Source organism: Poecilia formosa, unplaced genomic scaffold, assembly GCF_000485575.1.
Source record: "Poecilia formosa unplaced genomic scaffold, Poecilia_formosa-5.1.2 Scaffold31, whole genome shotgun sequence".
Taxonomy (NCBI): Eukaryota; Metazoa; Chordata; class Actinopteri; order Cyprinodontiformes; family Poeciliidae; genus Poecilia; species Poecilia formosa.
Genome location: NW_006799970.1, coordinates 2,356,259 through 2,371,097, shown reverse-complemented (window position 1 = coordinate 2,371,097; position 14,839 = coordinate 2,356,259). Strand labels below are relative to the sequence as shown.

General features: G+C 38.0%; 1 protein-coding gene across 2 annotated transcripts in view; it reads left to right on the top strand.

Moving 5' to 3' along the window:
- The window catches only part of LOC103136286 (galaxin-like), a 13,266-nt gene extending 1,409 nt beyond the window's left edge, over window positions 1-11,857 (top strand). Inside the window, exons 1-9 of one of the 2 annotated variants that reach the window (XM_016670162.1) lie at window positions 2,551-2,989; window positions 3,276-3,306; window positions 5,482-5,585; window positions 6,423-6,641; window positions 7,039-7,206; window positions 7,949-8,000; window positions 8,453-8,492; window positions 9,139-9,273; window positions 9,370-11,857. In XM_016670162.1, coding sequence (XP_016525648.1) covers window positions 2,869-2,989; window positions 3,276-3,306; window positions 5,482-5,585; window positions 6,423-6,641; window positions 7,039-7,206; window positions 7,949-8,000; window positions 8,453-8,492; window positions 9,139-9,273; window positions 9,370-9,396 — 897 coding nt within the window. In that variant the 5' untranslated portion in view covers window positions 2,551-2,868 and the 3' untranslated portion in view covers window positions 9,397-11,857. Of the gene's footprint in view, window positions 1-2,550; window positions 2,990-3,275; window positions 3,307-5,481; window positions 5,586-6,422; window positions 6,642-7,038; window positions 7,207-7,948; window positions 8,001-8,452; window positions 8,493-9,138; window positions 9,274-9,369 lie in introns of those variants that run through there. The other variant, XM_007549456.2, reaches the window with a different exon arrangement.
- Window positions 11,858-14,839: the final 2,982 nt, after the last annotated feature.

Sequence of the window (14,839 nt, the reverse complement as noted above, 5' to 3'; positions counted from 1 at the left end):
TGATAGTTATGGTGCAGCTGCAATGAAATTCAAGTTTGAGCTTGTTGCCAAAAAAAAAGTCAAAACTGGCATTTAGTTGCAAAATATTTGGAAAGTGCAAATGTTCTCAGGTGAAAACATTTTGTCATGAGGCGTGTGGTTGATAGTGAGGAGAGAACGCAGAGACCCAGGTATGAAGATGATAATGATGAATTTAATGATGAGTTTAATGATGAAATTGCTCGAAAAACAGTCCAGGACAGGCAGCACGGCAGGAACCAAGCACACAGCTAAATGCCGGTAGCAACTGACAATAAGGACAAAACGAGAGCAAGCACAAACCAGGACTTGGCAGTTCTACTGGAGAGTGCGGACTACATTAGACAAACCACTAGACATACGTTTGACGAAGACAAGCTTAGACAAGGACCCGACGAGGAACACAGACAAAAGGTGAGACTAAATATACTGGGAGGGTAATCACAGGAACGAGACACAGCTGGGATCAATCAACGGGGAGGACAGGACAGAAACTCACAGGGAAACAGGACTAAACACAGAAAATGTCAAAAATAAACACACAGAAACACGGATCGTAACAGCAACACTCACTACATTGTATTGCAATTTTGCAGGATAATTTGTCCTGGAAAATCAAGTCTTGGATTTGATAATGCATTTGACTGGATGTCCTGCATTATTAAAAACATTAATTAAATGCTAGTTATTGATAGGTGTACAATTATTATCATTAGCTAATGTTTTTGTTATTTTCTCCATGAACGGAAGTGTAATTTTTCTTTTCATTTCTGATAAATGAGCTGGGCAAAGTGACTGAAAAATAAAACTTAGATATACTGAGGGATGACGAAACTGGCTTATTTGCTTGTCTCATTTATTTCGGATAATAGTTGCAGGACAAAAGACGACAGAGAGAGGGCAAGATAGAGCTCTGTGATGAGCCAACATGATGAGTTAACAACCCTTATCGGCTTGTTAAAGCAACAGACATGGTGATGTCATAAAGTTTTGTTTTTTTTTTAATACAAAAATTGTCAAATATTAATAGATTTTACTGCACGTCTTGGTTGCGGGCCTGTCCAGGGGAACTGTCCAGGATCCGCGGTACAATATCAAGGCCATATCAATAAAATTGATTGGGTAATGATACTAAAGAAGTGCATTTTCTCCAATTATTGATTCACGTTTGAGTAAATACGGTGACATCTTAATTAATCGAACTGTGTTTCTTCTTACCTGATTTTTTTTTTTTTTTACACGCAGGCACATCAATACCCAGAGACCCAACGCGGAGTGATGGGAAAACGCATTTTGGGAAATTGTGGCATGACTCATCTTTCGAGAGGTTTTTTAACTCACAGAAAATATTCATTGTCACACACAGATTTAACAGCGTTGTTGAGATCAAAACGCAAAGGCGGAGGCGTGAGGGGGAATGAAGGAAACTGATTTTAATTGGGCAAATGCAGGAAACAGATAGGATATATCATCACAAACTGAGGAGCTGGCGGTAAAGATGTGCATTTTTTAAAAATACTACTACGTGTTAATTTCTGAAAGCTACTCTGGTAAGCAAAAAGAAAAGAAAAACAATTTCAGTTTGTGATCGTGACAGTATGCCTCGGTTAATGACAGGGAAGATAAAGAAACGAAAAATAAAAATATCACCCAACACCAGTCCGCCGAAAGTTGGTCAAATTTGAGAGATCCACAATTAAATGCAAAAGTAATGAGAAAGAGCTTATATGATGTGAAAAATGTAGATTGTCCTTAAAAATGATTTCTACCAAATTAATTAATAAAAATGAATGACAAACACTAGATAAACTTACTTAATCTCAAAAGCTGAATCCACCCCAGATCCAACACCTTACTAATGCTTCCTTATGTGACTCAACACCTGTCTAATAACCTCAACAAATGACATTCCGTGGGCGTTTTCGGTGCCTTTCAGGCTCTCTCGTTTGATGGGGTTAACATGCACTCCATGCTTATAAATGCCATATTTTTAGAAGATATCACAGGAGGTGGGACTTCTCACGGTAACCTATTAAAGGCTCCTTATGATTCTGGTTTCAACACCATCAGGTCAGATGCGGTAAAGATGCTTTCACTGAACAAGCTCACATTGGGTAAGACTTTGGGGGCATTTTTTTTTATCTCTGTTGTGCACTTTGAACATTTTTATGACTTGTTTTCCCCCCTCCAGTGTTCCTGACGTGTGGTTTCTTCACTTTTTGTGGTGAGTCTGTATTTATATTGAGCTTAAATCCTACAGATGAGCAACTTTTGACCTAAGTTTTTCACGTTTATTTTTATTTTTTTTTATTTTTTTATTTTTTTACTTAATATCTGACGGTGTCTGTGCATGTAAGCAGAATTTACAGTAGATTTTAGAAACACTTGAAATGTGGGAGGTGGGGTCTCCGTGGATGCCCGGAGTCTGAACCTCCTTTCCATCACATCAAATAGAGTAACTTGCCCCCCAGGCCGGCTTGTTCTTTGGGAGGCGCGCACCAGGAGCGCAGCGGCGCGTCTCGTAACGCGTGCCCAATTTGCGCCTCAGCAGAAGCTACTTATTAGGAGCGTCAGAGGCAAAACGGGAGGGACAACGTGCACTTCAGCCTATGATAATTTAATGGAAATACTCTTTGCTGTGCTGTTGGAGCTTTGCGCTGCGCCTGTTCTGTTGGAGCTGCCGCTCTCCTGCGGAGAGCAGAGCGGAGTCTTTGAGAATAGGGGGGACGGAGAGGCGATCGGGACGGAGATAGAGGCTGATTTGCAAGAAAGTTAACAATCGTATGCGTGCCAGCTTTCCAGAAGGTGACAAGGTGACCGCTGCTGCGTTTGATTCGCGCTTCGAAGAAGATGCAGGATGCAGAAAAAAATCAAAACAAAACAAAAAAAACAAAACAAAAAAACAAAACAAACAAAAAAAACAGTTCCACAGTTCCGCTCCACCAAAGAAGAACTGAAATTCACTTCGGAGGTTTTTTTTTTTTTTGAAACCGCATTGCTTTCAAATCTGTTCCTGTGTGTTGACGCGCTTAAAGGCTGAATTCAAAGGTGGATGTGAGCCGAGGGACAGTTTATGTTATCTGTTATCGGTGAGCTGCAACATAATGGTGATCTTTTGACTTGATGCGTTCCTGGCAATTTCCCAAAAATGTAAGAAGTGCGCTACTTCACATGCGTAGTATATTGTATTGTTTGAAGATATTCAGTTCGAAGCCCATTTAGACCACAAGTTCACCTGAATCATTTGCTTCTTGCAGATCCTGCGGCAACAACGACACGTGAGCAAAGGTGAGTTTATTTCTTATCATTCTTTATTATTTGTTTAGTTTTTATTTATTTGCATTGTCGAAACGAAGTATTTTATTCTAACACTCAGTATTGGTGTGTTTATTTAAAAAAAAAAACACACGCACACACACACACACACACACACACACACACGCAAAAAACAAAACAAAACAAAAAAACAAACAAACAAACAAAAAAACTTGTGATAGTCCGAAAAAAAAATGGAGATGATTTCTTTGAGTCACAGTCTGTGAGGTGCGCTTTGTCTGCATTCCTCCCGATTATCGAATCGGTACAGAACCAAGTTCAGCTGCCATGACATCCTCCAGAAGTCCAGGACGGGAGTCCTGTTCACAGCCGTCAGCCTGGTTCTGTTGCCAAAGCAGTTACAGTGAACAGGCATCCATCCAAAAGCAGGAAGCGCAGTTAAAAAAAAAATGTCTCGGAATGCGAGAACGTGTGTGGGTGTGTGCGTGAAAGAGAGTGCAGTGAAACAGTAACAACAATATCTTGGTTTATTTAGCCGGTTGGGGAGGGAAAAACATGGTTTGGTAAGGTGACCTTTATAAATCTACAAATAAAATGGTGAAAATATGACTTGAAAAATGAACATCATTGTTCATTTTTTATGACAGGTTAAATAAACCCTAATGTTGTTAATTTTTTTACATAGTAACTTTCTCAGCGGTGCCCCAGTGAGCAGGCTTAGAGGGGCAGTGTTAAGTGAAGTCGGAGTTTTTGAGTCTTACGTCATGTAATACTGTTATTCCCTCATCAAAAACATGCCTGGAGTGTCGCTTTGATTCTTTCATCATGCCTGAGAAATCCTTTAATCTCCCGTGGCAACCGTTCAGCTGTGCAAAACGCTTGCGCCTTCGAGAAAGGCGGCAGTTTTTGAGTTTTGGAGCTTCTGCCCTCCAACATGGGGCAGACATGTTATGTCATTCAAATTATTTATTATGTTTATTTATTCTGTGCAGTTGGTAGAACCCTGTAGCACAACTGGTGCCATTTAGTTCAGATTGTTTTAAATACTGAAACCAAAGACATCTTCCAATGCCCCTCGAGGTAACAAAACATCCATTGGGAAGAAAAATGAGGAAGAACTAAGTCAATAATTAAGTAACCATGAAGTGTAATGGAAGAAGCCACTGGAGAACAATGAAGAAAGCGAGCTGTATTCACTGAGGAAGGACTGCAGAGTGCCATTCGGTCCAGAGGGACTAATCAGGGGTGAATAGTGCACAACTGAGGGAGAATGCAAAACCTCTGTACCAAACAGGAGTTCAGAGTCAACAAACATGGCAGCGTGGGTGAGAACAATGATGGTAGTTAGTGAACTGTATTTAACACAGGAAAAAAGTAATAAAAAAAACCCGGCTCTGACGTCCTCCAGACTTTCTGGTTCGTCTTGGCAGCCGTTTTGTCATCCTTATTTAGACTTCCTGTTTGTACTTATGTCACCTCACTTTCTGAGTGGCTACAAACCACATTCAACAAGTTTAGTTTCTGTTTGTCCTCGGGGCAAAACAACACAACCCAACATGTGGAATATCCCTGATTTTCCAAATCCCTCTTAAAGGAGCAGTGCGTGACTTTTATAAAATAAATCGTTGATAAAGCCATCAACAGATCTATCACTATAATGTGATAGTATATGAGAGAGATAATCTGAGAAAAATTGATGACGGCAGCTATGTTAACAGGCGGATAAATGGTTTTCTGGGAACAGTGCACAGAATTATATCTTCAGGTTATTTTTACAGCCATCTCGATAATTGGGACGTCATTGGATCATAACATATAGCTCCTGGTATCACCGCCTGCCTCAGTATACTAAATGTTGCTTTACTAGAAGACTAATAAAATCATAAATGTTATTTACTTTTGTCTTTACAGTTGTATGAAACACATTTTAATGAATGATTTCCATAATTGTTTATTCCTAGCTATTGCAGAGAGCAGGTGCTCTTTGTGTTGGAACGAGAAGTGACCTTTCATTGTTACCTTCAATGCTAATCGTGCCAAACTGTTTTTATTCAAGAGCCTATTGTTTAAAACACCGACTGAAATGATACATTTTTCACCAACTTGACCATTTTTATCGGAATGTCCATAACATTGGCTACGAAACAATCAGTTGTAACATTTGTTACTCTTATTCTTGCTTTGCAGATCAGCAACTAGGGGATGTGAGTCTCCCTTACATCTCTGCTGTGAAGGGAAACCTTATAACCCTCAAAGAGACACTTGCTGTAAAACCGATGGAAACAGAGCAGGTAATGACTTCATGTAAGACCAGAAAAGTATGAAACATGAGAGCTCTGCAGTTAAATCTTTCCAGTTCCCAATGATGCTAAACCACAAAAAAAATCTCGATATAAGCTCAATTAGCACTGACACACCTTTAGTTTTCCTAATTTGCTCCAAAAGCATGAAGAGGAAACATGAGTCTGCAGCATAACCACAATGACCTGGTGCAGATATTTTACACGGTTCCCTCAAAAATGAAGTTTTAACTTCAGATAAAAAGGGACCTGCTTCTTTTCCTTGCCCTCATGTCCCCATTTTTGACAGATTTTGAAAACCATTCCTTCCCCCGCCTCCACTTCTTTGTAACTATGTCCCTTTTTTATCTTAAGTTAAAACTTAATTCATTACTTTGTTGGACAATCACATGAAGTTTCAGTGAAATGCACGGAAGTTTCTGGTTGTAATGTGACAGAGAGGGAAGATTCAAGGGATACAAATAATTTAACAAGGCTTGTTTTTAAGACAGTTTTCAATTTGTATTAAAAACATTTTAGCATAAATTTCAGTCCAATCATTTCAGTTTATTAATACTGTCATTAATGCATTGCGAGGTGAATTGAGGTGGGAAGTGTTTCTGGAAAACTTTGGGATAGGAATGTGAGGTTTTTGCAATGTGTTGTAATATATAAATATAGGCGTTTCAGTCCAATTATAAAGACAAGTTATACACTTTCAAAAGGAGAAATTGTAGAGCAAAGATAGACTAAATATCAAAGGAGGATTCTTTAGGACAGTTTATTTCTCCTCAAAACAGTCTTTTGTCATCATGTGACGACATTTTCATTGAACCTTTGGTGTTTCAGGTAATCTGACAGTAGGACTGAGTGAAAGGATGTCTCAATGCTGTGGAGAGATGGCGTACAACCCACTTAATGAAATATGCTGTGGGCTAAAAGTGACACCCAAACCTTCACATGATGCCAAATGCTGTGGAGAGGAGGCGTACAACCCACTTCATGATTTATGCTGTAAAAAAGAAGTGAAACCCAAATCTTCACATGATCCCGAATGCTGTGGAGAAGGTAAGTCGTAAAGTTAGAGGTATTGCAAAGCTTTTCACGCTCAGACAACATTCCATTTGGCCATAAGTACATGCCTCTACATAGAGGTTTTGTAGATGAACTGGGTAAAATCGTTGGGGCGGTGGTGGTAGGAGTTCGTCCTGTGATTGGTGGGTTGCCAGTTTGAACCCCGTCTCCTTGTGTCCTTGGGTAAAACACTTCACCCACTTTGCCTGGGAATGGTGACTACAATACATGGCCTTTGTCAGTATGCCCCAGGGCAGCTGTGGCTACCATCCAGTAGCTGCATGGATGGGTGAATGATTGAATGTAGTGTGAAACGTTTTGTAGCCCTCTGGTCTATACAGATGCAGGTCATTTACCATTTAAGTATTTCACATATTGATCTTTTCAACAGGGTCTTATGATAAAAGCGAGAAAATCTGCTGTTCTGGAAAGCTGCTGGTTAAGCTTTCTCCTGACCATAAGTGTTGCTATGGGAAACTGTACGACTCTTCAATTGAGAATTGTTGCCAGAATGTGTGCCCGAAGATACAGATGAAAATCAATAATTCCAAAGTCTGTGGTAAGTGACCAGGCCCTGTTTCCAATTTTTTGTACAAATTTGCAAAAAAGATTATTCTTCTTGATTTAAAAAAATATATATATTGATAGTAGGTAAGTATATCTAACTGGAACAAGAGGAACAAGACATGACATTTTTCAGTTCCCATTTAGTATTGACTTAAGATCACAGCAAAATTCACGTAAATTAACTAACACAAATAACAGATTAATAAATAAAATCACATTAAATACAGGCATAATATGTGGCAGTTAAAAAAATAGCATTTTTAAAATTGATTACTGTAAGTCAGAATCTCAATTTTTCGAAACTGAAAGTATTCATCCTCTTTATTTTTAATTTTTTTCCCCATTCTTAAAAGTGAAACTGCTTTGGCTCCATTAAAATAGATGGCAAATGTACTCGGACCTCAAAGTGAAAATTATTTGGAATTATTTTTATTCTATTTAAAAGTTATTTGAATTTTCTTCCATACAAAAAGCTAAACCTGAGCAAACTTAAAAGAGTATCCACTCAGCTCAATAAGTATACTGTTTTGACTGCTGCCAGTCAAAATGTCTTCAGAAAAGCCAAACATGCAGAGATGCAACAATAAAAAATAAAAAAAAAAGATATTGCTCCACAACGGTAGGCAATCAGTGCCGTGGAGGACAGTGTATGTTGGTATAATTTTTAATAGGCCGACACTGAAAATGTAAATTATATTAAATATTTGCAAATTTACTTATGTTTACTTTTACAGTGAAGAACTTCACATGTGATGACATAGATCCTGCTCCTGTAGAGCTTCGGAGGTACGTAATAACTACGTTTTGTCAGCTTGTGTAGTAAATGCACCAAACGCTAATGCACAACATTCACATTTGTTTATGTTCGTATTTTACTTTAATTTTTTTACATTTCTGTTTTGTCCATCCTACATGCATTTTTGTTCACTCTGCCCTTTGTTTTTTTTTTTTTTTTAATAAGGACTATTTTTTACAGCTGATGAAGCATTAGTCATTAAATTAACCAAAACAGTTTGGATACATTTTTAATATGCATCAAATCAATAACTATTCCACAATGCATTAGTTCAGATATATTTGTCAGCAAATACAATTATTTTTATCTACTTTCCTAACAGACTGCCACACATTTCTAAATAAAAATACATTTTCCAATTTGGTTTTGTGGTATTCTTAGTTCTTTTTCCATTTTATACTAATTGATTTCTTTTTTTCCCCACCTCCACCAATAACTGCAGTGCTGGCAACCATGACAATGAGACCATCAAATCAGACAAGGTAAAGTTTAAGTTGATTATTCTGACACTGAAATTTCGTTACCCTTTATGTTTGTAGATCCAGTAAAAGCTAAAGTAGAGATTCAGCTTTTTCAAACCACATTCCCATTTCCTGACTGACTGCTGTTCATTCATAATGTCCTTTAAGTGATTTTGTCAACATTTTCATAGAGGAGCAAGGAAATGTCCGCTTTTATAAGATGCGTGAGAAAGACACTAAACCTGAGCAAGCTTAAGAGTCTCCACTCAGCTCAGTAAGTGTGCTGTCTGACTGCTGAGGCAAATGAAAATGTCTTCAGAAAAACCAAACATGTAGGGGCACAATCCAAGAAGATAGGGCCAGACTTATATCAGCGAGGTAGTTGTAAAAAAATACAAATGCTATTGAGTTTTAGACATTTTAGACATTATTTAGTAGAACCAGACAATTTACAAACTAACAACACTATTTTGAAGTCTGTCCTGTGGCACACACGTAGTCGGAGTTGTGCTCCATCTTCCTGGTTGTAGTGAGAACGCTAGCAGCAGCAGCAGCAGCTGTCTGACTTTTTATGGGGAGCTTTGAAGACACCGTTGCAGTAATCAATTTAACTTTATATTTCTGCTTTTGTTTTTTCTTTCATGAAAATGCTCCATCCACCCACAAGGAGGAATGTAAGGCCGGGAATGAAAAAGAGGTGTACAATAAGAAGGATCATTTTCAATGCTGCGGTCTCTATTATTTCAACCTTACCCTCTGGTCTTGCGAGAATGGAAAACTGAGTCCCCCCAAAAATATGACGGTAATTTAATTTGCTTTGAAATGCTGTATTGTTTTAACCTGATTAGTTTCTGCATTTTTATATGGGAATTTAGGTAATGTTTTTTTTGTTTTGCAGTCTAAAAAAGAATATTCAAGCAAGTAATAGGAAGGTCTTTGCTTTTAATCACCAGTTGTAAAAGCAAAGTCTTGTGTATATCCCAATTAATTTTATCGGCTATTCTGGATGTCACAACTCTGAACAGCAGTGGCCTAAAAATGAGTGAAGAAAAAATAAAAGGCTGCTGCCGCACTTCAACATCCCGCCGTCGTGAGAACAACCTATTCTATACGTTTCAGAAACTAAGCTGGTTAAACAATATGCACTTATTTAATGACTTTTTGACTGACTTACCACGATTTCAGTTCTCCGGTCCACTTTGTTCATGTGTTCTCAGTAGGTTGCCGGTGGCTGGTCCTACATGCTTATTGCTACTGTGCTCCATCTCGTTTTTGCAGTGCTAAACCAGTGTGATCACAACTTAGCTAAGAACCAGTCTGTCTTTCCACATTTAAAGAACCAACTCTGCATCATGGCTTTAAACTTTGCTCAACACTTTTGTCTCAGGATTGCAGTAGAGGGCGATAGCTTATATGCACAAATGACTGTTTTTGTCTCTGATCCATGTGAACAGCTTTACAATGCCAGCTGGATCTTTACGACGGTCTGTGATTTGTCTCGTTTGGAGCTGGGAGTGAGTTGACGGTGCTGTTTTTGCAAGTCGGAATGCAGTGGGGTTTGTTATGTGTTTTGGTGCTAACTGCTATCAGGAATACAATCACATAACTATATTCAAAGACAAGAATATGTTTACAAATAAGTATTTATAGCACTATTGGTGCTGCTGTTTAACCAGTCACACAATGTTAGAAGTGCTTATGGAAAACTGAAACGGCTCTGCAATAAGCTCCGGCTTTCCCAGTCGTATTAGCAACTTCAGGGGTGTTTTTGTTGCTTTTTTTGGGCTGGGACTCGGGAAACGATTGTGTATAAACAAAATGAACCAATAATAATTCTACCTAGCGCTAATAAAAACTCTTTGTTGGGAATTAAATCACCAATGTTAAACAGATTCATCTTTTAAAGAGAATATCTGAGCTCAGTTGTACAAATGAATAACTTGAGTTATTTAATTTTTGACCTGACTTGTCAATATTTAATGAGTTTTTATCCAATTTGAAGCACTTTAAAATGTAAAATAACTAAAAAGCAACATTTACTCTCTATAACTTCACTGCCTTTACCTTTTGCCACGAAGAGTCGACTCTTTGAGTGGTGTAAACAGACTTGGTCATAAGCAAGCATTAGCACAGGAAATTTATTCATGGGTTAAAATAAAAATAAAAAAAAACCCTGAGCAAATACAGTCTATACTTACAATCTTTAGGATTTAAATAGCTTTTTACTCTAGCAATAACATTTGTTGTTGCATTTATACTACACATACAACTACTTAACTACTATACACATTATAGCATGTAAGCTAGAAAGTTTCTCTGTCTTTACTACATCAAAATTCTGATGCGATTTATTTTAAACCAAAATTACTGCCACTAAATATGTAGAAATGTATTCTCATCTGCACACCATGTTTCTCTTAAAGGGGGGAAGTATTATGTAAAATTGACTTTTTTCAGCTTTACGTCACGAACCGAGCGCCGTCCTCGACAACAAAGCTCAGTCTTTAAGCTTCTGAGCCTCCGCGTGACAGAGCAGCCGCTCGTCTGAGCTCTTTCAGACTAGCCAGAAGTGAATACTAGAGGAACTCTGCATTTGATTCTCCAAAAAAGGCAGGAGTGTCAGAAAGGGTTCTTAAAGAGAAAATATATCTTTACAATGTAGCTCTCTACAGTGGTAAAAGTGAAACTCAATCAGTGAAAAAAGCTATCCCACCATTCCACTTCACAGCATATTTTCTGCTTGCCTTAGGGGGGAGGTCCCTTGTCCTATCAGGGTCTACATAGGCTGCTGGAGTTTACTTCCTGCAGATTTTTGCCCAGGGAAATATTTTTTTATGACAACAGCTAGACTGTTTATATATAAGCTTAAAAGATGTCGTATAATGTGGCTTTTAATAATATATATACATATACATTTATATGCTACTTTTATTTTTTTTTTATATTTACAGAGTTTTCTTGTTCCAAAACAAATATTTTTGTATATAAAGGATTTTGATTAACCCCAACTTGATGACTGAGCTAAAACTGAACATGTAACCATTTCAGGGACATGAATGTAAACATTGTAATCCTGTATTGTTAACGCGTCGGTTGTCAAAAAACAAAACAAAAAAAAAAAACAGCTTTTTGTGACTTATGTTTATTTGTAACAATTTCAGTTTTGAGCTGTTCATATAAATGTGAATTCTGTACTGTAACACATGCAGTAGTTATGGAAAACATGGTGATTCTGAAACTTTCCTTATTGCTGCGTGTATTTGAATGAGTATATTTTTCTGAATAAAAAATATACTCAATGATTATTCACAATATATATATTTTTTATCAATATATTGTATGTTTATATTGACTGGTTTCTTTCAAATAAAGATTTTGAGCATTCACAGCTGACTGGGTTGGTTCTTAATATAATAATTTATGATCAAGTCAAGGTTTTGTGTGGCTTGACACCCTAAAATATTTAATGTATTGTGGGACGGCTTATATCATTTCTACAGTTCTTGCAAAATATTACACACCCGTTGATCCTGAGTGTAGTTTAATGAAGTGTGTGCAGTGCACAGCTGTACAACACAGAGTCAGACCCAGGAGCAGAAGAAGTGGAGCCTCCTGCACGACGACGTTGGGCTCTAGCAGATTCAGGAAGCTGCAACTTCGAAAAAGAGAAAGACAACAATTAACGGAATACACAGATCACTTCGTTTAAAGCTGAGGGGCTGACAAAATAGATTTTTTTTTTGTTTGGAACCTCATTTATTTACATCACAGAATTCTGCCATTGCAGCACGGTTGTGTGGACTTTTACCCGGCCGGAAACGAGAGACTGATAAGAAGCCATTCATTTTCTCCAGAGTTCCAGTTTTTAGAGAAGCTGGCTGACACAAGTGTCTCTGTGTTTTTTCAAACCACTGTAACCAGGCTTTTCAACCTAATCCTTTAAATCTAAAAAAACAACACAGGAAAGGCTGACTCATACACCTCTGTTTACTTCTTTAAGTCTCTCGATAAGCCGTGAAAGTACACACGCTCTTTTGTTTGGTGTTAAACACAGATCTCTCTGCTTCTCTATGGTAGCCCTGAAGTGCAAACCACTTCAACAAACCACCAAATACAAGTGCAAACTGAACAACACAAGAACATAAGCAAAAACACACAGTGATATTAACTAAGCACAACTACAAATTAAGAAAACACACGACATTAAAACGAAAGTAGTAAGGCTCAGTGGGAATCCTAAGACACCGCCGATTGGACAACATCACTTTTGACTTCAGAACCATAAACCAGCGGTGCCCTAAGTGGGTCCTCGAGGGCCGGCATCTTGCAAGTTTTAGTTCTCTCCCTGCTGGTAGTTACAACCTTTTCAGCATGTCAAGGTTCTTCTTAGGCCTCTAATGAGCCATCATTGGATCCAGGTGCGTTAAACCAGGCTGAGAACTAAAACATGCAGGATGCCGGCCCTCCAGGACACCACTTTGGGCACCACTGCCATAAACAGAGGTGAGATAGACATGATTTGTGTGAGTTGTTGAGTTTATGTAGCAGAATTTTTTGACATGTCCAAAAAAATAAGAGATGTTAATAATAACATGTTAATAATTAGAGTTACATGTGTTGGACCGAATTAATGGAAATATTCAGGTACAAATCATAAAATGATCATCTGCCGACCATCAGACAGATGACCGCAGCTGTCATCTGTCTGAAAAAACTCAGACAGCTACTTGTCTATCAGAAAGACATGACTTGACATCTGTCCGATATCAAACTCACAGAAAACTTGTGCTTTCTGTGAGCACAGAAAGCTTGTGAGTCACTCATCTCAACCAGACTGTGAACAAGACGAAGGACATGACCGGAGATGCAGAAATATTCTCAAATATAATTTCCAAGAAAGAGGAAATGGAGGAGGATAAATTCTTATAAACAGCAGACTAAACTACAGACACAGTATTGATGCTCTCTGCAAGAAAGGAGAGCACTTCCTCTCGAAGTACAGCATAATGTAAAGAAATGATTATATCATGATGATGAAGTGAAGAATTTCTACATCAGCTGACAATTTCTTCACTGAGAAGATCTGGCAAAGTTCCAAAGGAGGACATTGTGAAAAGAAACAACATGAAAGACAATGGTACAAAAATAACGTTAAATCAGCCAGTCAGTCGAGATTGATAAAATGACCCTAAGGATACAGCTGGAGCTAAATACTGTATTAACACTAAACTGAAGTAATTTGTTTTTGAAAGAACTAAGGCATTTCCTGATGTAGAATTGTCAATGACATCGCCTGTATAAAACGTGCAGGCTTTCCCCATAATTCCATTTGGAAATTTCCCGAACTGAAAAAAAATATATATATATTTTCCGTTTGTTTGAAAAGAACAAGCACTTTATTGTTGGTTTGGAGTCATGTGGCATGCAAGTGATGACATAAAAGTTCAAATGTGGAAAGGATGTTGAATAAATGCCTCAGTGATTTTCAGTTATGTGAGATTAAGCACAAGTTCAACAAATGACGCCAGACTAACACATAATTGCAGAGTGGATCATTTAGGTTTTCTCTGAGGATTACAAAACATTTTGAACCGACTTTTACCAGAATAGTGTCATATAATTATAAAATGTAAATGAAACTAAATCAAGACATAGCAAATTAATGAGAACCATGAAATGTATGGCACAACTGCAAACATACCAAGACATGATCAGTCACGTATCAACAGGAGACTATTGAGCAGAGAAGCAGCCATCAGGTAAAACCTGAAGGGAAAGAAGAAGCCGTTAAAAGAAAGTCATGACACTGCAAAGCCAGAGGTCAGGTAGGGGACAGGGCCACCTGCAAGATATTATCACAGGTTATGCAGCATGAAATTATCACTGCACCTGACCCCAAGAGTACAGCCACAAATCCAACGCGCATCATGAGCTTGTCACACAAAACCAGCACAAACCTAAACTACATAAATATAGGCTATACACACGTAATGTGCAACCCTGCCAGAACCAAACATATGGTAAAACGCTCAGGCGGGGTTCAATCGACCAATCTTAGATCTACGGGAGAGTTAAAACTACGCTCATTCATTTTTAGCTTACAGAAAAAGCGCCAAGCCGCCAAATAAACAAAAGTAAACTGACCAATAACCTTTAGGGTTTGGCATGTCCAGTTCCACTCACAGCTCTGAGTTTATTTTTATCCACATTGGATCAAAGTAAACTCAGTGACCTCCTGCGTAGTAAGCAAACTGTACAGTTTTCCATTTTCCTTTTGGAGCTCTCTTAAAGGGATGCCTTATTATCATCAAACACGTTGGCCTAAATATGTTATAATTTTCCTACTAACTAAAAAAATGCTGTTTGTG